Here is a 23,949-nt window from a genome sequence, read left to right on the forward strand (position 1 = left end):
TTCATAGTCTATCCTTCCTTTCTTTATCGCTTTCTTAGTCTCTCTTTGTTGTTTCTTAAATTTTTCCCAATCACTTGTTTCTCCACTATTTTTGGCCACTCTGTACGCAGCTGTTTTTATTTTAATACTCTCCTTTATTTCCTTCGTTATCCACGGCTGGTTCTCCCTTTTCTTACAATCCTTGTTTTTTGCTGGAATATATTTTTGCTGAGAACTGAAAAGGATCTCCTTAAAAATCCTCCACTGTTCCTCAGCTATCCTACCTGCCAGCCTGCTCTCCCAGTCTACCTTAGCCAATTCATCCCTCATCCTATCATATTTCCCTCTGTTCAAACAGAGGACAGTGGCTTGGGACCAAACTTTCTCCTCTTCCATCTGAATCAGAAATTCGACCATATTGTGGTCACTAGACCCAAGAGGGTCCTTCACAATAAGATCCTTAATTCTACCTACCTCGTTACACAATACCAGATCCAAAATAGCTTGTTCCCTCGTCGGTTCCGTAACATGCTGTTCAAGGAAACTATCCCGACAGCATTCTAAGAACTCTTCCTCCATTCCACCCTTACCGACTTGAGTCTGCCAGTCAATGTGCATGTTGAAGTCCCCCATGATTATTGCCGTTCCGTTTTTACACGCATCCCTTATCTGCTTGTTTATAGCCCTCCCTACCTCAACATTATTATTTGGGGGCCTATATACCACACCTACTAGTGTCTTTCTCCCTCTACTATTCCTCATCTCTACCCATAATGATTCCACGTTTTGTTCCTCAGAGCCTATGTCATCCCTCAGTACTACCCTGATATTATCTCTTATTAATAGCGCGACCCCACTACCTTTTCCTTCCTGTCTATTCTTCCTAAATGCCTGATACCCCTGGATATTCATCTCCCAGTCCTGGTCACCTTTCAGCCACGTTTCTGTAATGGCCACCAGATCGTACCCACTTGTGCTGATTTGCACCATCAACTCATTTACCTTGTTCCGAATGCTTCGTGCATTCAGGCAAAGTGTCCTTATTCCAGCTTTTATCTGGACCCGCTTTGATGAGTCGCGAACACCCTCTCCCTCTACTCCCTTATCTAAATTACCGCCTTCATTCACTTGCACCCTCTCCTCTACCATTAATTTTGTAATTCCCCTTACCCCTGCATCCTCCCCCCCATCAATTAGTTCCTTGATCCTAGTCAACTCTTCTAGCTCCCCTCCCCCCAACCTATCTAGTTTAAATTCTCCCCAGTAGCCTTAGCCAACCTACCGGCCAGGATATTGGTCCCCGTGTGATTCAAGTTCCACCCGTTTTTTGTATACAGATCACCCCTGCCCCTAAAGAGGTCCCAATGGTCCAGGAACCTGAATCCCTGCCCCCTGCACCAGTCCCTCAGCCACACATTCATCCTCCACCTCACTCCATTCCTGAACCACATTGCAATGGAACTGAACTCGCATATAGACCAGACCAAGGAAAGATTATAGTTTTTTTTTCCCCTGCTGACATTGCAGATAATTTAACTCTTAACAGCTTATTTTTTGAAGTGAATTTGTTGAGGTGAGTTTTGAATTTGTGTGCTTTGCATTATTAGTCCAAGGCCTCTGCATTGCTAGTCCAGTAACATAGCCATTACACTATAAACCCACTTAAATGTTGCTTTGTTTTTTTTTGTTGGTAATGATTTGGCTATTCCCATTTACACATTCCCAGTTCCACATTTTAATTTGTTTTATTGTCCCATTAGTGTCTCATTTTGCCTTGCGACAGCCTTTTTGTAATTTAATCTCTCCTGTCTTCCATCCTATCACAGACTTTATCCCTTGCCCACTCACCCGCACCCACCCACCTTTTGCTGTGTCTACTGTTGCTTGAAACCTGTTGCATCTCAAACTTCCTCCAGTTCTGATAAAGGGCATCAACTTAAAAGTTAAGTCGGTTTCTATCTCCATAGGTGCTGCCACACCTTCTGAATGTTTCTAACCCTGCGGTTTTTAGTTCAGATTTTCAATATTTGTAGTATTTTGCTTTTGATTTTTTTCATCATTTGTAACTCGAGGTATATGGCAATGTTTTGTACAAAAGCCAGTTCTTCTAGTTTTATAATCTATATGTTTTAATAGCATCTGCAAGACCTGAAACCTTTGGATGAATGTTTGGTTGGACAAACAAAAGATAATCGGAGGAAGAACAGATATAAAAATATATTGCCTTGTAAGTACGATGATGTAAGTTTTTTAAGAGAAGCAATTTTATTTATATTAATTGAATATTCCTACAATACTGTCATTTATAACTAGCATTTAAAACACAAGTATGTTAGATCTTTAAGCATGCCAACCTTCAAAGCTTGATAAAACTAACAGACACAAAAAGGTCAAAACCCCAAAAAGCTGATTTGATTTCTTTTAAGTATTCGAAAGCAAGAAGAAATTTAAAGGAATAACATGGTAGAGAACAATAATTAACATAATGTCTTCAGTTTTTCTTGTATTTGTTATAAGAATCAAATATTCCCTGGCACCCCTTTTTAGAACAAGAAAAACAAAGAGGAGATAACCAAAATGGAAGAGGAGGATGGTAACCTTGATAATGAAGGACAGGATAAAGACAGTGGAGCGTAAAGATATAGCTCAGAAACTCAAGAAGTACAATAGATTTCAGTGGAGCTAAGAAACAAAAAGGCAGAAAACATTAATGGGAGCTGCTTATAGCCTCCCTAACGGTATTTGCAGTTTAGGGCAGAATGTAAATAGAATATTAGAGGTGCATGTAATTAAGGGTAATACAGTAAGGAGGTTGTTAATCTTCATATATACCTTACGAACAGTATTTGCTGTAATTGTGTGAAAGATGAATTCATGGTAAGTCGAAAAGGGAGTTTTCTAGATTAGGATGTTGAGGAACCAACTAGAAAACAGGTTATTTCAAATCTAGGATTATATCTAGCAGTCAGAAAGGGTTCATTAATAATCTTGCAGCAAAGGGGCCCTATAGGGAAGAGTGACCACAGTATGATAGAGTTGAAAGTGATTTAGTGAAGTTCAAAAATAGCATCCTAAAGCTAAACGGAGGAAACCATGTAGGTATGCAAGGCACATTGGCTAAAATAGATTGGTAAATTAGACTCTTGGTAGACTAACAAAATTTGCACTTAAAGAATTAATATAATTTACAGCAAATATACACTTCTTTAAACCCCAAAGAAAAAGTGGTCCAACCAAGGCTACCAAAATGAGTGTGGAAGAGACTTTAAATGTTGTCAAAAATGTAACAAAATTCAGGATTGGGAGGATTTGAAAATTCAGGGAGGACCAAAAAATTGAGAAGATATGGGAATATGAGAGCAGACCTGCAAGAGGCATCAAAACCGATTGTGAGGGTTTTTATAGGTATGTGAATAAGAAGAGATTTGTGAAAGTAAACCTAGATCCACTAGAGACAGAGAAGCATAACATTATAATGGGGAATAAGGAAATGGCAGAGGCATTTCTGTCTTCATGGTTGAACACACAAAAAACATTCTGGAAATAATGGGGATCCATGGATCCAGCATAAATGAAGATCTGAAAGAAATCAGTATAAGTAAAGTATATTGGAGATATTAATGGGACAAAGTGGGGACAAATCTCCTGTACCTGATGACCTGCATCTCAGGGTTTTTAAAGAGAAAGCTGCAAATATAGTGGGTACCTTAGTTTGACTTTCCAGAATTCCTTTGATTCCAGAAGAGTTCAAGGGTAGTAAGGTGGAAGGTAGCAAATAAAACCCTGCTATTTAAGAAAGAAGAGAAAACTGGGAGCTATAAGCCAGTTGGCCTAACATCAGTAATGGCCAAAATTCTCGAATTTTCTTTTTATTTATTAGTCACAAGTAAGGCTTGCGTTAACACTGCAATGAAGTTACTGTGAAATTCCCCTAGTTACCACACTCCGGCACCTGTTCGGGTCAATGCACTTTCAGAATGTTGGAGGAAACCAGAGCACTCAGAGGAAACCCACGCAGACACGGGGAGAATGTGCAAACTCCACACAGACAGTGACCCAAGCTGAGAATCGAACCCAGGTCCCTGGCGCTGTGAGACAGCAGTGCTAACCACTATGCCAGCATGCTGCCCCCACTGTGCCACCATGCTGCTATCAGTAGGCAACAGGGCACTTAGAAAATCATAACATGATTCAGCAGAATCAACACAGATTTATGAAAAGGCAATGGTATTTAACAAATATGTTGGAGGTTTTTGAGGATGTGGCTAGTAAGACGGACAAGGGGAAATATATTTGCATTTGTATGAAGTACTTGATTAGGTGCCACAAAGGGACTATTACAAATAATAAGGAATCATTCGTTTGGGGGTAATCATAGAATCATAGAAACCCTACAGTACAGAAAGAGGCCATTTGGCCCATCGAGTCTGCACCGACCACAATCCCACCCAGGCCCTACCCCACATCCCTACATATTTTACCCGCTAATCCCTCTAACCTACGCATCTCAGGACACACTAAGGGGCAATTTTAGCATGGCCAATCAACCTAACCCGCACATCTTTGGACTGTGGGAGGAAACCGGAGCACCCGGAGGAAACCCACGCAGACATGAGGAGAATGTGCACACTCCACACAGACAGTGACCTAAGCCGGGAATCGAACCCAGGTCCCTGGCGCTGTGAAGCAGCAGTGCTAACCACTGTGCTACCGTGCCGTCCCACGGTAATATGTTAGCATGAATTGGAAATTGATTAAGAGTAAACGGTAAGAATCAGTAACACATTTTTAGGTTTGCAGACTGTAACTAGTAGCTGAATACTTGAGCCTAAACTATTTACAATCTATATTAATGACATAGATGAAGGGACTAAGTGTGATGTATCCAATTTACTGACAGTACAAAGTTAGGTAGGAAAGTAAGCAGTGTAATTGTATACACTTTGGTTGCAGAGGAATATAGATACTTGGGGTGAGGGGGCAAGAGCATGATAGATGGAATACAATGTGACAAAGTGTGAAGTTGTCGACTTTGGGAGGAAAGATAAAAAAGCAGAAATCTTTTTGAATAGTGAGAGGCTGGGAAAAGTTTTCATTTAGGGGACCTGGGTGTCGTTGTACATGAAGCACAGAAAGTAAACATGTAGGTCCAGCAAACAATTAGGAAGACGAGTATTTTAGTTTCTGTTACAAAGGGATGGGTATAAGGGTGAAAAAAATATCTTACTGCAGTTGTACAGGGCTTTAGTGAGGCTGCACTTAGAGTACCATGTGCAGTCTTAGTCTCCTTTTCCAAGGAACAACATACTTGCCCTAAAGGGATTGCAACAAAGGTTTATAAGACTGGTTCTTAGGAAGACCATAAGACATCGGAGCAGAATTAGGCCACTCGGCCCAACGAGTCTGCTCTGCCATTCAATCATGGCTGATATTTTTCTCATCCCCATTCTCCTGCCTTTTCCCCATAACGCCTGATCCCCTTATTAATCATAGAAACCCTACAGTGCAGAAGGAGGCCATTCGGCCCATCGAGTCTGCACCGACCACAATCCCACCCAGGCCCTACCCCCACACATTTTACCCGCGAATCCCTCTAACCTACGCATCCCAGGACACTAAGGGGAAATTTAACATGGCCAATCAACCTAACCCGCACATCTTTGGACTGTGGGAGGAAACCGGAGCACCCGGAGGAAACCCACGCAGACACGAGGAGAATGTGCAAACTCCACACAGACAGTGACCCGAGCCGGGAATCGAACCCGGGACCCTGGAGCTGTGAAGCAGCAGTGCTAACCACTGTGCTACCATGCCGCCCTATCAAGAACCTGTCTATCTCTGTCTTAAAGACACTCAATGACCTGGCCTCCACAGCCTTCTGCGGCAAAGATTTCCATAGATTCAAGACTCTGGCTGAAGAAATTCCTCCTCATCTCTGTTTTAAAGGATCATCCCTTTAGTCTGAGGTTGTGCCCTCTGGTTGTAGTTTTTCCTATTAGTGGAAACATCCTCTCCACATCCACTCTATCCAGGCCTCACAATATCCTGTAAGTTTCAATAAGATCCCTCTCACCCTTCTAAACTCCAACGAGCACAAACCCAGAGTCTTCAGCTGTTCCTCATACGACAAGCTCTTCACTCCAGGGATCATTTTTGTGAACCTCCTCTGGACCCTTTCCAAGGCCAGCACATCCTTGCTTAGGTACGAGGCCCAAAACTGCTCACAGTTCTCCAAATAGGGTCTGACCAGAGCCATATACAGCCTCAGAAGTACATCCCTGCTCTTATATTCTAGCCCTCTCGACATGAATGCTAACATTGCATTTGCCTTCCTAACTGCCGACTGAACCTGCACATTAACCTTAAGAGAATCTTGAACAAGGACTCCCAAGTCTCTATGAGCTTCTGATTTCCTAAGCAATTCCCCCTTTATAAAATAGTCTATTCCTCCTTCCAAAGTGCATAAGCTCACACTTTTCCACATTGTATTCCATCAGCCACTCCCTTGCCGACTCTCCTAGCCTATCCAAGCCCTTCTGCAGCCCCCCCTGCTTCCTCAATACTACCTGTCCCTCTACATATCTTTGTATCATCTGCAAACTTAGCAACAGTGCCTTCAGTTCCTCCTTCCAAATCGTTAGTGTATATTGTGAAAAGTTGTGGTCCCAGCACCAACCCTTGAGGCACACCACTAGTCACTGGCTGCCATCCTGAAAAAGACCCCTTTGACCCCACTCTGCCTTCTGCCAGTCAGCCAATCCTCTATCCATGCCAGGAACCTACCCTAAAACCATGGGCTCTTAACTTATTTAACAGTCTCCTATGCAGCACCTTGTCAAAGGCCTTCTGAAAATCTAAATAAATCATGTCCACTGGTTCTCCTTTATCTAACTTCCTTGTTACCTCCTCAAAGAACTCTTAACAGATTTGTCAGACATGACCTCCCCTTGATGAAGCTGTGCTGAATCGATCCTATTTTATCATGCACTTCCAAGTACTCTGCGATCTCCTCTTTAACAATGGACTCTAAAATCTTGTCAATGACCGAAGTCAGGCTAACCAGCCTATAATTTCCTGTCTGCTGCCTCCCTTTTTAAACAGTGGTGTTACATTAGCTACTTTCCAATCCTCTGGGACCCTTCCTGCCTCCAGTGATTCCTGAAAGATCACCATCAATGCCTCCACAATTTCCTCAGCTATCTCTTTTAGAATCCTGGGGTGTAGACCATCCAGTCCAGGTGTTTAATCCACCTTCAGACCTTTCAGTTTCCCCAGAACCTTCTCCTTAGTGACGGCCACTGCACTTATTTGTGCCCCCTGATTCTCCTGGAGCTCTGGCATCCCACTGGTATCTTCCACTGTGAACACTGGTGTCTTCCACTGTGAAGACTGGTGCAAAGTAACTATTCAGTTCCTCTGCCATTTCTTTGTTTCCCATTATTACTTCTCCAGCCTAATTTTCCAGTGGTCCAATGTCTATTTTTGCCTCCTACCTTTTATATATTGAAAAAAGCTCTTCCTATCGTCTTTTATATTACTAGTTAGCTTACACTCATATTTCATCTCCTCCCTTATTGCTTTTTTAGTTGTCCTCTACTCGCTTTTAAAGGCTTTCCAATCCTCTGACTTCCCACTAATCCTTGCTACTTTGTATGCTTTTTCTTTTGCTTTTATGCTGTCCCTGACTTCCCTCGTCAGCCATGGATGCCTCGTCCTCCCCTTAGCATATTTCCTCCTCCTTGGGATGAATTTCTGTTGTGCCTCCCGAATGACCCCCAAAAACTCCTGCCATTGCTGTTCCACTCTCTTCCCTGCTAGGCTCCCTTTCTAATCAACTCTGGCCAGCTCCTCCCTCATGTCTTTGTAGTTACCTTTATTTAATTGTAATACCATTACATCTGACTCCAGCTTCTCCGTCTCAAACTGCAGGGTAAATTCTATCATATTGTGGTCACTGCTCCCTAAGGGTTCCTTCACCTTAAGTTCCCTAATCAAGTCTGCCTCATTACACATCACCAAATCCAAAGTTGCCTGTTCCCAAGTTAGCTCTGTCACAAGCTGCTCCAAAAAAACCATCTCTTAGACATTCCACAAATTCCTTTTCTTGGGATCCACTACCTACCTGATTTTCCCAGTCCACCTGCACATTGAAGTCCCCCATGATTATTGTAATATTGCCAAGAAGCACTTGTCCTCTGGGAAAGATAGGTCTACATTCCCTCAAGCTTAGAAGAATGAGAGGTTTGTGATCATTGGAATTCTCTGTCCCAGAGAGCTGTGAATGTTCAGTCATTGAGTATAAAATCTATATTTTTGGGTACGAAGAGGATCAAGGGATAGGAGGATAGTGTAGGAGGTTGGAGTTGAAGTTGATCAGCCATGACCTTATTAAATTGCAGAGCAGACTTGAAAGGTCAAATGGCCAACGCAGCTCCTATTTCTTATTGCTTTCAACAGATTTAGACATCATTGACTATAACAAAAGATCAATGCACTGTATTGTTCATTTAAAACACAAAATGTGGAATCTCCTAATTGGGAATCACTAGCTTCCTGACACACTGGAGCAATGCTGCTTCTGTGCTCCTTAAACCATAGAAATCTCTTCGATAACACAAAAGGATAAATAGTGTGCATTGCAATGTTTCATAACCTGGAGTATTGTGGGGTTACCTCTGGGAGTTAGGGTGTGTCTTCAAAACATTGATTTAATGTGTTCCATAAGTGTGATTCAATGAGCAAATGTTGATTGTTACTTGCATACTTATTGCAATTCTGAAGTTTGGAATCAAACCAACCTTTTTATAGCTCTACCTCTGGTTCCAGTATCATCCTCTATTCACAAAAGCACTGCTTTTAAAGATCGGGATAGAAAGATCAGGATACTTATTTAATTTCTCATATAGAAGGAAACATGTAGAGTTCAGTATTTAATTTTTAACTCTGGCAATCTTTTCACACCACTTTGTAAAACAAGAATGCCTTTAATTTTCTGCGTTTTCTGTTGCATATTCATGTAAGAAAAAATACGAAGACATGACCGATAGATATCAGATATGGAAATAAATGTAGAAATACAATTAATTATTTATTAATTGCAGATGATGGTACACGAGTTCTTCTTGGAGAAGAGCAAGGATACATTAATGCCAGCTTTATAAAAATACCAGTGGATACGAAAGACTGTACATACATTGCATGCCAAGGACCTCTACCTCATACACTGGCAGACTTTTGGCAAATGGTTTGGGAACAGGAGTCTAATATCATTGCTATGATGACTTTGGAGGTTGAAGGGGGAAAGATCAAATGTCAAAGATACTGGCCAGAGCTTCAGGGAAAGTCAATAATAATAAACAACAAGATTAAGATAATCCTTCAAGGTTCTCAGCCATTGGAAGACTTTATTATTCGGAAAATTGAGATGATTGATTTACAGGTATGTGCAAATAGATGAGCTACATTGTGATTTTTTTTAATGATACAGTTGGTTTACTATGCCAATAGACACTGCCACAAAGTGCTAAAGTATACAATTGCTTGCATTTTCATATCACACTGCTGGCTAGATCATTGGCAGAGGGATCAACTGGCCAGTGCATCTAATGCTGGCTGCAAAAGGCACTGACTATTGTCAGTCATTTAAATGAGGTGGAAAGAGATGTTCTTTGCTCTCTGCCTCATTTCCTTCAAAATGTATCCATTTTGAAGAGTACATGGAAGAAATAGTCCTTGGGTCCTTTGCTAGCCCTTTTCTGATTAAAGATGGGTAGGCTAAGAAACAGGTAGCACCCCAAGATAAATCTTTTTTTGTTTATGCAAGGCTATCAACTTGAGGGCTGGCAGTGACATAATTATGTCTGCTGTTTTATGATGGCAGCCAGTCAGCTTCAACAACTGACTTTCCTCTTGGCGTTTGGCACGTCCTGGAGGGGGTCATCATCAGCTTAGTTGTAGACCTGGTAAATGGCCTGAATTCTCAAATACAGGTAGGATCAGATCATTGCAATTGCGGCACACCCAAGTTCAGTGGCCACCAGAAAATCAGCCCTGACATCTCCATCTGAGTACTTATTTTTCAGGGCAGGGGTTGTTTGTAGTTTATGTTCTCTGACAAAAATGCTTCTTTTGTTTGTACAGAGTGGCAAGTCACGACAAGTGACCCATCTGAACTTTACTTCCTGGCCAGACCATGGGACTCCAGAACAACCAGAACAATTAGTTGCTTTTCTCAGTTACCTGAGACATATCAAACGTTCTGGCCCCATAATTGCTCACTGTAGTGCAGGAATTGGTCGTTCTGGGACCCTTATTTGTCTAGATGCAGTGTTGACATTCATCAGCAAAGGACTTGATGTAAGTATTTTTCAAAATATTAATCTATCATTCCAGGGATTTGAGCACCTAAGCTAGGCTTGCACGTAAATGCATTTCCAAATGAGTGGAGCTTTTATTTTTCAGATGAGACATTTAATGTCCACCTGTTTGTTCAGATGGACATTAAAAGCACCATGGCACTATTCAAGGAAGAGAAGTGCCCTGGTTACCATTTATGCTATTTCGTGAATACTTGCCCTATTTGCGAACTAACATTTGTCCCTGTATAAGCACCTTCTGAAAGAGACTAATTGATCATTTATCTCATTATTTGTGAGGCTTGGCTGTATGCAAATGAGCTGCAACACTTGCCTATAAAATAACAGTTCAAAAATATTCATTGACACTTTATTCATTGACATGATTGTAAAACGCTTTTGGATATCCTTCAGTTGGGAAAGGTGTTTATAGAAATGCAAAATCTTGTTTTAGGATAGAATCTGGCTTGCCTGCTTTGTGCAGTCAAATAGTCTGCCAACATTGACTGTCTAAGTTTATGTTTGGAACTTGGCCCTGTCTGTGAGTACTTCTGGGCTGTTAGTGTCTGCAATACCGCAGCAAGTAGTGAAGTCTTCCAGAGGTAGAAACGTTATCTTTTTTTTAAAAAACACAGAAAATGTCTTCTGTATTTAATTTGGTATACTATACCTGCAGAAAGCATGCTTTTTATTGTATCTTGAACTATACAGCATGTTTTGATTAGAACTGGTCCTTGGGCCTGTTTCATCTGGTATATGGCTGCTTTGAAAGGGGCTTGATGATCCGGGTGGTATGCATATGATGCTTTGATTCAGCAGTAATAAGCATTCTTCCAACAGAAGCAAAAAAAGTGGACCAGTTTATTATCACTTAAATTAAAAGTTTTACTGCAGACCCTGAATACAAGAAGAAGTCAAGATTTTTAAATTTTTAACAGTTTGTAATAATGAAGATGAAGTTTAAGAGTGATAAGCTCAGAGGGAAGGGTCGCGTGGTCAATTAAGTAATTAATTCAGCACATTAAATCTTGCAGCCCAAAATAAATCCTCAAGTACTTCACAATTTAGTGTGTACAATTCCTTCAAATGGTCAGGAAAGTTATTTTTTCTAACTGTACTGTAATAATTTCTCTATTTCCTTCTATCTGCAAAAGCATTCATTCTAAAGAAGGGAGGGATAAACTCATAATTTAACACACAGCCACCTTTAAGAAGTTTGTGTTTTTCTGCTTGGGGTGATTTCCATTTGGTTTTGTGCTAAATGGTAAACAGCAGATTAAATCTGGATGTAATTAGGTGGTGTGTTTCTATACCTCCACCTACCTCAATGTACTTTATATTAGGGAAATTGCAGTTTGCAATTTCAAATCTAACCTTGTGCCAGTTAATTGATAGAAACAAGGATATGGTTCAACTATAGTCGAGGTACATTCCCACAGTGTGAGGAAAGGTAGGACAAACAAAACAAGAGCCTGTTGGAATATAAGAGATAGAGAGTAGGATGTAGCAGAAAAGAGGCCCTATGACAGATGTCAGGCTTTATAATGCAAATGAGAACCAGGCTGTATACAGAAATTTCAATGGGAAATTGAAAAAAATTAGAGAGGCAAAGAGCGAACATAAGAAGACACTGGCACATGGGTTTGTGCTTCTGATCACTATCCTTTTGAAAATGTAGTGAATGGTTAAACAACCTGCTAACTATCCTGACCATAAATGAAGAATGACAGCTTAGCTGATGTACCAGAAGATAGCTTTCATTTTTGGGATGCAAGGCCAGCGTAAATTAGAGTAAGAGTTTGATGATAATGCTCCCTTTGATGGATTTTGTTGGTTTCAAGTCATAATGAGTTGCATGGGCCTTAATTGCATTTGTTTTCATTTGTTTGCTATGAACTTTTTAACGTTTCCTTTTGTTTGCCAATAGTTTGACATTTCTCATATTGTTGAAACTATGAGGTGCCAACGACATGGGATGATCCAAACTGAGGTGAGCTTTCAGGAACATTATATCTGTTTTGTTACTAAGTTGAGAAGGCCCTTTCATGCAGAGTAATACCACCTCCTAAGTGAATCAGTGAAATTTCTTGAAGGTTGAAAGAACATAACTGCAGATTTTGAGGAAGTGTGCTGCAGAGACTTATTTCTGGTCTTTTAACAGTGCACTATTTAAATTATATATGTAGTGAAAAACAAAATGAAGACAAAAATTACTTTCAGATTGTAGATTTGCTTTTACTCTAAGTCCCCATAAAATCATACCAGAAAAACAAGAGCCCCAAATGCTAGGGATGAGAGACTTTGGAGAATGGGCATTTTGTTCATTGAGTGGTGGCTGGGGGTTTAGGTTTAGGTCGAGTGGGGGCTTGGGTATCATTGTAATTCCATCTTGTGCTACAAGGAGAAACCAATTGCAGTCTGTGGCTGAGGTAGGGGATTGGTGAGTCTTCCACCCCTTGCCCTTGCTCCCACATCAAGGAGGTACACCTGGAAAATTCATTGACTTTGAATTAAAAGGATTTTTTTATCCTTCCAGAGAGCTATGTAACTTTCTTCTTCTATTGCCTGGAAAATGTATCTGAGATCCCATAGCAGAACACAGTTGTGAGCCACTCTGACCTACAAATCTGAAGAGTCTTTACAGGTGCAAGCCACCTGCTTTGAATATAATAAATGATCCCATAATTGTGACACCCACCGTAGCTCTCAATTAGGGAAATAAATAAAGCACGACAAAGTAGACTTTTTCAACCCACACAACACCACCACCCCCCCCCCCCCCCCCTACCCAACCAAGATATCAAGGCATTGGAGAGAGCACAAAAACACATTTACAAGGATGATACCAAAAATGCACAGTATAACTATCAGGAGAGAATGAACAAAACCTGGATCTCATTTTCTATTAGAAATAGAAAGCTGAGGGGTGACCTTAAATGAGAAAAGGTGAGAGGAGGCTCAAGTGGAGCATTAATGTCGACATGGACTCGTCAAGCCAAATGGCCTGTGTTGTGTATCCTATGTAAGATCAAATTGATTTTGTTATGAAGTTCTGTGTATTTATTTAAAGGTATGAAAAGTGATGAATGAAAAACAGTCCAATCTGTAAACGCCATTTTATTATAATTATCACAGACTAATATGCCCAATCATGTCACTGCTTTTCACTGTCCTAAATATCTTCTATTAAATGTAACTGAACATTGTATTATGGCTTGTTCAGTGAAATGCCTTTGTAACAATTTAGTGGGTTAATAATAGAACCAGTTCTGATCATTTAAGTCTGGACGATAGGTGGGCTGTCGCATGTTTTCCATCTTCGGGTGAGAGGTTAAAGCGAGATCCCATATGCTCTCTCAAAGGTTTAAAGGATCCCATGACACTGTTTCAAAGAAAGGCAAGTGTATGATCCCTGGTGTCCTGTCCAAGATTTATCTCTCAATTAACGTCATTAAAACAAAAATTATCTGATCATTGTTTCCTTACTATTTGTGGGAGCTTGTGCATGGGTTTTCTGCTGCATTTCCTTCAGTACAACAGTAACTACACTTAACTTCATTGGCTGTAAAGTGCTAAGGGGTATTCTGTGGCCATGAAAGGAGCTAAGCAAATGCAAGTGTTTTTTTAATTCATGAATGATCTGTTCAACGAAGCACAACTTTTTTAAAAAACTGTGTTTCTATGTATAGGCTCAGTATATATTCTGCTATCAAGTCATCCTACATATACTCTCGCAACTTCAACTGAGGGAGAAAGAAATGGCAATGGCACAATAAAGATTTTTGAAATGGTTATAACTGGAAATCTCCTTACTGCAGAAACAAAAAAAACTGCTATATCACCAACCAACAAGCCTTATTCTACAAATATATGAATACATTATTATTCTGACCACAAAGACAACGTGAATTTGTCTAAAGAATAACCTGCAGGACAAAGTACAGAATTTAGCAAAACATTATCAAAAGCTGAATATTTTGTAGTTGCTAGTGTCTGTTACAAACTGGAAATGTAAACTTACAAAATCAGTATGCCTCATGCAAATGCTGAACTGTGGTAATATTTAAGAATTTATGATAGCAGATGCATCTGAAAAATATATTGCTAATGCTGACCTTGTTGCAAATGCATTCAGTACAGATTGCAATATTTGCTGGAAGCTGTTCAATGCATTATTTCTTGATTATTGTACGGTTACCACTGTACAGACAAAATGGAAGCAGTATTGATCTTATGCCTTTGGAATTATTCACAATGGTAGTGAAAGGTTTCCTGTATAATGTACAATTTTTAAATTCCTTTTTCATCGATAATGTTTCTTGTACATAGTTATGTTTAACAAATTTATCTGGATATATCTAAATGTATTATTAACTGGATACTCCGAAATTGTAAATAAAATGTGGGAATGCCCCAATGGGGGTGCTTTCTTGTAAAAAGTATAATCTGTTAATCTATTTTTCTGAAATCATTTTTGTTGAAAAGGAATCTGATGGAAGTTTTTTCTTAACTTTATTGCAGTCTGTACAGAATATAAGCATGTGACTCAAAGAGACAGATGGATAAGTGGTTCTTTCTAAAATTAGTAACGTGCACTAGTTTTTAAAGCTCTGTAGTCAAAGTTCAAATGTGGACCATTCCATGAGAAATGCTGCATTTTTGTGTTCTGCTCCACGTGTTGCATGTATTTATGTTGCAGAAATGTTCATGGAAGCAGACCGAACTCCAACAGCAATGCTCCACTGCTTGCATTTACAGAGACCACTTGGAGAAATGCCTATTTAGTTCCATTGCTAATTGGATGGAGACAGCATTATGCAATACCTTATGCCACACTTTGTCTGGCCACAATCAGGTTGAATTTGCAGCATATTACATATTAACAATGGCCCAGGTATTGCAAATGTTGTTAAGGAGCTTTTACTTACTGAGCAAGCTAGTGATCTATGCTGTGAGAATTTTAACACTTCGTATATATAACCGATTGTGGTGTTTTTTTTTATGGGAATCCTCAGCACTGAAGCACAGTGATATCATCAAGCCATCCAAACACAGCACATTAAAGAATTCTCCCAGAAAGCGAACCAGAAAATTTTATTTAGCGAAAGGAAGACACCAAAGCCAAGTGATAGCCTCCTCATTTGTTGAGTTTAAGATGATTAGTCCATCACTTTGAGGTACATTCCTCAGTAATGGGCAGCATCATTTGTGTCTCTCCACAAGTGCATAAGGGTTTGCACTGAGACCCTAGTGGTGGAGGTTGGTTGCACAAGGGCCTTGACTGATCCTGAACCTCAACAGGTCTTCATAGAGTGGTAAGTGAGTTGCAATACTGGTGGGTTCAACAACCTTGTTAGTCAGCAGAAATGTGGGGGAGTGATATTTGAGAGGACAGGAAGCCACAGGAGGGATGGTGGGTTCCAATTATGATGCACAATGTTGCATTATCACTTCTTAATTTAACAGAGAGCAGAATAAAGATTGGAACATATGAGATAAAGGCAAAATCTGTAACGTCATGGAAAAATCTTTTAAATTCTAATTGATTAAAAACAAAATGGTAGATATTCATAATGGAGAAATTTAACAATGTTTCATCTTTTTTCAGAGCCAGCTTAGTAGTTCAACAGTAGTTACTACTCAAATCACCATCAAAAACCCAGCTACACTTCATTGAACAAGGCTCAACCTTTTTATTGGGTTTCTAAATGCAGGAGAGTGAAAGAGGGGGGAGTTCTCACCAGATCAATTGATTTCATTACTTGTTCTATGGTGATATGAGGTGTGTCAACTCCACAGCCTGTGGTGGACAAGTGAATGACTTGAGCAATTCCATGCTAATTTGCCCTTGTGCTAAATCCTAAAGTTGTGGTCATATTCAGAGAGGCAATGGCAGCAAAGGTTGCCAGTTCACTACCAAAAATGTAATTTCTACATTGCTGAACTGTGCATACTTTTCCAAATGTCAGCAAACAGTCTATGGCAGTGGTTCCCAACCAGTGTGCTGTAAAAACCCCCAAAGTTGCCGCAAAAAAAGATTCAAAATGATCTCAAAATTCACATAATTAAACTAAAACTAACCTTCGTCTTAGCTCTGTAGTTGGCATCTCCAAGACCCGAGGAATCTTGGGCCTCCTCTGCATGCGCCAGATGGGAAAGAGCCACACTGTCATGGTTTAGATTTTTTTACATTGGTCAGGTCCACGCCCATGACCAACAAAACTTGGAGCTAAAGACAAAGGTCCAATGCATCACACAAAAAGCAAAAACTCAAAAAGGAAAAAAACCTGGGAAAAGTGAGAGGGAGAGTTTTTTTTAAAAAAATAGATGAGAGGACAGGGAGGAGTTAAGAACGAAGTTTCCAGTCAGGGAAGAAGACAGAGAAAATAAGAGGTGTGCCTCAAAATTTATTTTCAGTACAGAGGTGTATCACAACATATAAAAGATTGGGAACCATTGGTCGTGGGACTGAAGATAAAAATTACAAATGTACATGTATGTTGTTTTTCCATTGCTGATAGTGCTGCATATCTCAATTTCCCAATGGGGAGAGTGTATTTCAGGACATCAAGCTAAACACACTGCTGAACCTTTTTATATGTATTGCAGGGATATACAGCACAGCATTTGTGTTTTCATCATATGGCAATATTTAAATGCAAGTTCAGTCTAAGCTAGCACTACTGCTTGTCTGTATATAATCCATTTAAAGTAAAAAAAAAGAAAATTGGGGTCTCAAATTTGTAAATTGGAATTATTTCAATCCACTTGCCTCTTTATCTGCAGTTGCAACATTTAGAAGTTGAATATTCTGATCACTTAGCTTTTCTGCAGGGTGGCTCACTGCACTGCCAGGTCACATTTAGTGATTTAGTTTATGATTGCCTGGCCGGATGGAAATTCCAGAACTTCAAGTAAAATCAGGAATTTCGGTGCCTTCTCATTGATTTTTATCGATGGGTGATAATTGCAGAAATCGTAGCAACAAAATTAAGTCAAACGGTATAATTAATCAGCCATCGCAGCCAGGCTGATCATAGGTGCAACCAGATCTCAAGTTCTCCCAGTTTCCAGGACAGTCTTCCTATCATCATACTTAGATTCCAAGCCATCTTGAATGAAGGTCTATTATCTTAGATTTGGTTTGCAATATATGGCCTATAACATCATTAATGAAAGAGTACTAATCTTCAGAAACACATACTTACAGATATGCTCTATCATTTATAGCTTTTGTGATCTGAGATTCAAATGTGGTCATAGGAGCCACATTGGTGATGAATGTGAGTCCTCAGCAATGACCACAGTCCTGCAGTATTTAGGTCTCAATTAAATTGTGTATGACTGACCATGTTGATTTATCGGCAGTACCTTTACACCAGAAATTATGCATACTGATCCAAACGACCAAGGCAAACACTTCATGATGGTGATATTTAATTGTGTCTGTTAAGAATTGATTAGCTGTTCTAGAATGTTCTACTGCACTTCACTTTTTATGTTAAACCAAGTGGGGGGGATAACATTTCTTTGGACAGCTATGACATAAATACACGCCAACCAGAATCAGACCGGGAAACAAATGTTCAAGCAGTCTTTATTTACATTTTAATTTCTACACAACAGTTAGCATATAGCTATCAATGATTCCCTGGTGTTTCACCTTACAATCTAAATGTATTATTTCTCAATAAAAACATTCTCAGTTAAACCTTGCATGTTGAAGACAGACGATCACTTCTGATTGGTGACTGCATTTCATAAATAAAACATTTACAAATCCTTTTTATCCTCTATAGCTCACTTATCTCTCCATTTTCTGTTATAAGAGCATCTAATTATCCCACTAATACTAACATTATTTTGGTTTCGTTATTGTCCCTTACTAATCATCATTAAATGAGAATGTTGATCCTCCTAGTAAATCTTCTGCATCTGTCTTGTATCAATAAAATAATGCCTAAAGCACCAGGTTATTACCACATTGAGCGTGCATGGTCCTGTGATTGGGCTTCTATGATTTGTCTAACTAATCTGAACTATTTTCCCTCAGTTCCTGATTGGAATTCTAATTCAACAACAATTGATTAACACTTTGACATCATAAGTTAGTGTTTATGATCTAATTTTAGCAGTGATAGGTTATGTTAGAATATTCAGTATTTTAGGGAGCACAGACTGGTGGCCTGTGCATGAGAATCTCCTAAACCTAATGACCAGCTAGAAGAGCCCTTTTTACTTTTCTTGAATTTAATCTTGAGCCTGTTATTCTTCTCTCTGCTCTACTTTCGTGTCTCTGTAACCTTCTACTTGCTAATGCCATCTAAATTACGGTGGCCTCTCTGTTAGCTTGCTCCCAAAGAGTGAAAGGACCCATAGAATGAACAAAATTAATTACCACAAAAGGGCCTGATTTAGTGGTCTTACTGCTTCTCAGAACTGATCGCGAAGAAAGCTGCCCAGGATAGATCTAGCAATGACTGTGATGTGAATTTCACCTTTCTCAATGCTCCTTTCATTTTGGCACCTGGGGGATCTCCAGTACCCAGCAAGGGTGACAGCATCGAGCAAGCTAAACAGCCAATTATTTTGAAGTAATGTCAGGAGGAGGCAGTGATTTTTCTTTCACTTTTTAAATTATTTTACAGAGAGCAAAATAATGATTGGGAAATACATATCAGATTAAGTTGGGAACATAAAATATAAGTTTTAAAATGAATTTAACTTGATTTTTTTCTCATGAAATAGAAATTTGGCAATGCACAAATGTAAATTAGTTTTTCAGGGCCAGGGAAGTTCATCCGTAATCATGATTCAGCACATCATTAAAAATGTAGTGACACCTCACTCAACAGGGATGGGTCATTCTTCCAGAGTAATAGCGTAAAAGGTGAAGGTTCGCATCAAATCTGAGATTTCTAGATGTTTTCCATCTGCAGGGACTTCAACCGCACATCCTGCAGAGTGGGAAATGACTAACAGCACTTTCTGGATTCTGGACACATGCAGATACTAGGTATTGCCATCGGTATCACAGAGTTTTGGAGGCTAATGTCAACAGTTCCACCATTGTTTTAAACCACAAAATCTGAGCTGAAGTGTTAGCCAGTAAAAGGCTAAATAGGACGTAGGGGAAAAGTGCACTTAGGGTATATCTTGTTCTCTACTATATTAATGGTCACCTAACTCCTTTCATTGTTTGTTATTTTCCAGAGATCCAAATTGCTTCTTTTCATTAGTTTATGATACAACTCACAAAGAATACTAATTTAGAAAAAAAATGCATTGGCAACAGGTATCAGGATCCAGATAACAAACTTGAGAACAACTCCCTCCGTTGTAACACCAATATCTTTCAACTAGGTTACAACCTTACAATTCGCTTCTTTCCATCCAGTATGATTTATATAATCATTGAATCAATGTCCTTCGGCTGTATAAGACTCCATGTTATGATAATCTCAAATTGGAAGTATGACATACTGTTGCACACCAAGATACAATCAAATATTTATTATAATTTTTATCAGGTACAATACGGAAGGGTTTGTGTTCCTCCTGAGAAATGGTAGGTACTCTGTTATTCTGTTGTTCAACAATATGCATCAGGCGATTCCCTCTATTTTAGATAAGCCAATGAGTATTGTTCCAGTAAGAGCAACAGCAAGCACAATAGCCAGTATTATGAAATTCTGTAAACCCTGGCGGAAAAATAGTTGTATCTTTTTTTAAAAAGGAAGAAAGTATATCTTAATTAAGCAATACATCTGACTTAAATTACTAAGAATTTAGTGATTGGTGGACAGTTGCACCAAACAGATTAATATACTTTTTAAATTGCTTCACCTGAGAGTTTGGTAGTGGGGAAGAGAGTTTGAATGGTGAAATTTTTAACCATCCATTCCATTAAATTTTGTCCAGCACAGCTTCACAAGTAGAATATTTTGTAAATATGTCAGAAACATAGCACCTGGTAAGTAAATGTGATTGGTTATTCTTTATCAGCCTAGTAAAATGATGGGAATATTTCATGGAGCTGTTCACTCTGTACAAAGCATAATTTTTGGGGCATTATGGAAGAATTCTAATTTGATTTAGTATCACATACTCTTCCAATAAATTGACCAGACTTTCACAATGAACTGGAGTATGTCTAAACCACTCAAAAATTAAGGTAAACAACAAAGGATCAAACAGCAAATGCTTGATATGGTATGTTGGCTTATGAAATGTATGCCATGCTACCACAATTCCCCTCTCTAAGAAAGAAGAATAGTGTATAATGTAACAAATAGCGAGGTAAATGAACAGTTTCAGTGCCAGGTCTAACCATGGTTATCTTCAGTTAGATTTGCCCTTGCTTCCCAACATTTTAAAATCTTTGCATTAGCAAGTTGCTAAAAGATAATGTTGTGCTGATGGACACCAGTAGCTGGCTCCTCCTGAGTGAACAGGGCAGAGAACTGTGTATTGAAAAATTGGGATTGCAAAGCTAGTGCAAAATTAGTGAATTCAATGTCAATCAGTTACAAAAAAGGGAACTGGAGGGAAAGAAAGGAAGGTTAGATTGAGATTTTTAAAAAGGACAAAGGGTTTTAAAGTTTTAATTTTAAATTCTAAATTTTTAAAATCAAAATAATTAAAACCTGAAGGAATGAGACTTCATACATAAGTTATCATTTGTCATGTCAATAAAAGGATACCTAGACTGAAATGAACAAGACTTAACTTTATGTGGTGAGTGTATTTTGTGTCTATCAAGCCATTAAAGAAATTTCAATGCATTTCAATGGTGAGGCAGACAATGGGATACTGTTTGGGCAAAGCAAACAGTACTGCACAAATAACAACAACTTGTATTTATATCACATCACTGATGTAGTAAAACACCTTGAGGTATCACAGAAAAGTTAACATTTGACTAAGTATTACGATGGGTGATCAAAAGCCCACTCATATGTAGATTTTAAGGAGAGTATTAAAGGAAAGAGAGCAGAGCAGCATAGAAATATAAGGAGGGACTTGCAGATATTTGGGCCTCAGCAACTGAATGCATAGGCAACAATGGTGAAATAATCAAAATTGGTGAGACCAGAACTGCAGGAGCACATATATTGCCAAGGATTGTGGGACTGGAGGCAATTTCAAATATAAGGAGGGGCAAGGCCATGGAGGAATTTTAAAAACTAGAAGGAAAATTTAAAATTGAGGTTTTGTCAGACTAGGAGCCAATGCAGTTCAGGGATGAAGATTAGGATATGAGCAGTAGAGTTTGAGATGAACTACAGTTACCCAGAGCAGTCATAGAGCAATACTGTACGGAAACAGGCCTTTCAGCCTAAAAGGTCCATGCCGACCATGGTGCCCTCCCAGTCAGTTCCAATTGCCTGTGTTTGGCCCACATCCCTTTAATCCTTTCCCATCCATGTAATTATCCAAATGCTTTTTAAATATTGCTATTGCACCTGCCTCAACCACTTTCTCTGGCAGCTCATTCCATATACGCACCACCCTCTGCATGAAGAAGTTGACCCTCAGGTGCCTTATAAATCTTTCCCCTTTCACCTTAAACTGTGCCCTCTAGTTTTCAATTCCTCTTCCCTGGGAAAAAGACTGTGTGTTCATCCTATCCATGCCCCTCGTGATTTTTTTACATCTCAATAAGATCACCCCCTCATTGTCCTACGTTCCAAGGAATAAAGTCCTAGCCTGGCCAACCTCTCCCTATAACTCAGGCTCATTAGTCCTGGTAACATCTTTGTAAATCTTCTTTCCAGTTTATCAATGTCTCTGCTATAACAGGGTGACCAAAACTGTCCGCAATGCTCTAAGTGCACCCTAACCAACGACTTATACAACTGTAACATAATGTCCCAACTCCTGTTCTCAATGCCCTGATTGATGAAGGCCAGTGTACTAATTGCCTTCTTCACCACTCTGTCTACCTGTGACACCGCTTTCAATGAATTATGTACTTGTACTCCTAGGCCCCTCTGTTCCTTAACACTTCCGAGGGCCCTGCCATTCACTGTACAAGTCCTACCCTGGTTTGACTTTCCAAACTGCAACACCTCACACTTATCTATATTGAAATCCATTTGCCAATCCTCAGCCCACTTCCCTAACTGATCAAGATCTCCCTGTAATTTTTGATAACTTCGCTATCAATGATACCTCCTACGTTGAAGAACAACTTAGTCTTGGATTCAAGTTCAAATAATCAAGTCTTAATTTGACAAAGACACGGATTTAACAGATGAGCTAAGACAGGGATGGATAGATTTGGATGGTTATGTGGATGAAAGTAGGTACTCTTGGTGATGGAGTGGGTATGTGATTAGGGGTTAAATATGATTCCAAGGTTGTGAACAGCCTGGTTCAACATCCAACAGTTAACAGGGCAAGGGATGGAATTGATGGCTGGGGAGCAGAGTTTGTAGCAAGGACTGAAGACAGTAACTTCAATGTTCCCAATATTTAGTGGAGCAAATTTCTGCTCATCCAATAGTGTCAAGCAAGCAGTTTTTAATCTGATTCAATGGAGGAGGTGAGAAAGATGGTGATGAGGTAGAGCTGGATTTCGTCAGTGTATATGTGTGTCCCGACCTGTTTTAGATTATGCAACTAAGAAACAACATATTGATGAGAAAAGGATGTGGCCAAGGATAGATCCTTAGGAAGCACCAGAGGTAATGTATGTAGGAGTCGGATGAGAAGCCATTGCAGGTAATTCTTTGGCTACGGTTGGATGGTTAAGAATGGAGCCCAGCCGAATAATTGTGCAGAAATATTGGAGGCGGATAGTGTGGTCAGCCATATCAAAGACTGCAGATAAATTGTGAAGGATGTTGAGTGATAATTTACCTTAATCATAGTAACATAGGCAATCATTTGTGACATTGATCAGAGCCATTTTGGTGCTGAACTGAAACCTGACTGAGGCTTGCTCATCTCGTGGAGAAAATTACCTCAAGCCCAATTGTAATAATTTTCTTAAAATAATGGGCTTTACTGAACAGTTTTCAGTTATCAGGCCACCTCCCAGAAACAACCAACCAATTCAAACAGGACTGCCCAAACTCATTCAATACAAGATACTTAATTTTCATCTAATAATGTAGATTGAGGTGCATAAAGAATCCAATGTCCTCAATGTAAATGTTATAATTCCTTAGCTGCTCAGTTAATATAGTAATTTGTTGCCTTCTCTTAATTGCCATAGGAATCAATAATGTGCATTGGTCCTCTGTAATTATTTTGCCATTACTGTCAATACATACATGTGTGCAGAACTGCAATGTATTATCAAAGTCAAACAGCTATGAGCTGCTTATAAAGACCCAACACCAGGAGGAGCAAAGAGCATTCATTTGGATTTCCACCATAAGCACCATAAGTGACGGGTAAATAGAAAGGTCTTGTCGAATTAAAGAAGAATATTATTTTCACTAATCTTTAGTAATATAATGATGTAACTATATAAGCTGGGAATTATTATGAAAGCTTATTCATGTCCCGGAGGGGAAAATTATTTTGGGTCCAATTACACTCACTTCCTTAAAAATATAACTTTTGAAAACAAACACCACAGCCAGGATTCTCCCCAAAAAATTCT

At 39.4% G+C, this 23,949-nt stretch overlaps 2 protein-coding genes across 4 annotated transcripts in view; one reads left to right on the forward strand and one right to left on the reverse strand.

Annotated features, from left to right (window-relative positions):
• Positions 1–18,439, forward strand: part of ptpn13 (protein tyrosine phosphatase non-receptor type 13) — a 256,822-nt gene extending 238,383 nt beyond the window's left edge. For all 3 annotated transcript variants that reach the window (XM_078214036.1, XM_078214044.1, XM_078214053.1), the window contains 5 exons: positions 2,116–2,206; positions 9,081–9,418; positions 10,120–10,335; positions 12,262–12,324; positions 14,024–18,439. In XM_078214036.1, coding sequence (XP_078070162.1) covers positions 2,116–2,206; positions 9,081–9,418; positions 10,120–10,335; positions 12,262–12,324; positions 14,024–14,110 — 795 coding nt within the window. In that variant the 3' untranslated portion in view covers positions 14,111–18,439. The remainder of the gene's footprint in view (positions 1–2,115; positions 2,207–9,080; positions 9,419–10,119; positions 10,336–12,261; positions 12,325–14,023) is intronic.
• Positions 18,440–20,731: 2,292 nt separating this feature from the next.
• LOC144508059 (transmembrane protein 144-like) overlaps positions 20,732–23,949 on the reverse strand; it is a 66,770-nt gene continuing 63,552 nt past the window's right edge. Inside the window, exon 13 of the mRNA XM_078235877.1 lies at positions 20,732–20,797. Coding sequence (XP_078092003.1) covers positions 20,732–20,797 — 66 coding nt within the window. The remainder of the gene's footprint in view (positions 20,798–23,949) is intronic.

Source organism: Mustelus asterias, chromosome 1, assembly GCF_964213995.1.
Source record: "Mustelus asterias chromosome 1, sMusAst1.hap1.1, whole genome shotgun sequence".
NCBI lineage: Eukaryota > Metazoa > Chordata > Chondrichthyes > Carcharhiniformes > Triakidae > Mustelus > Mustelus asterias.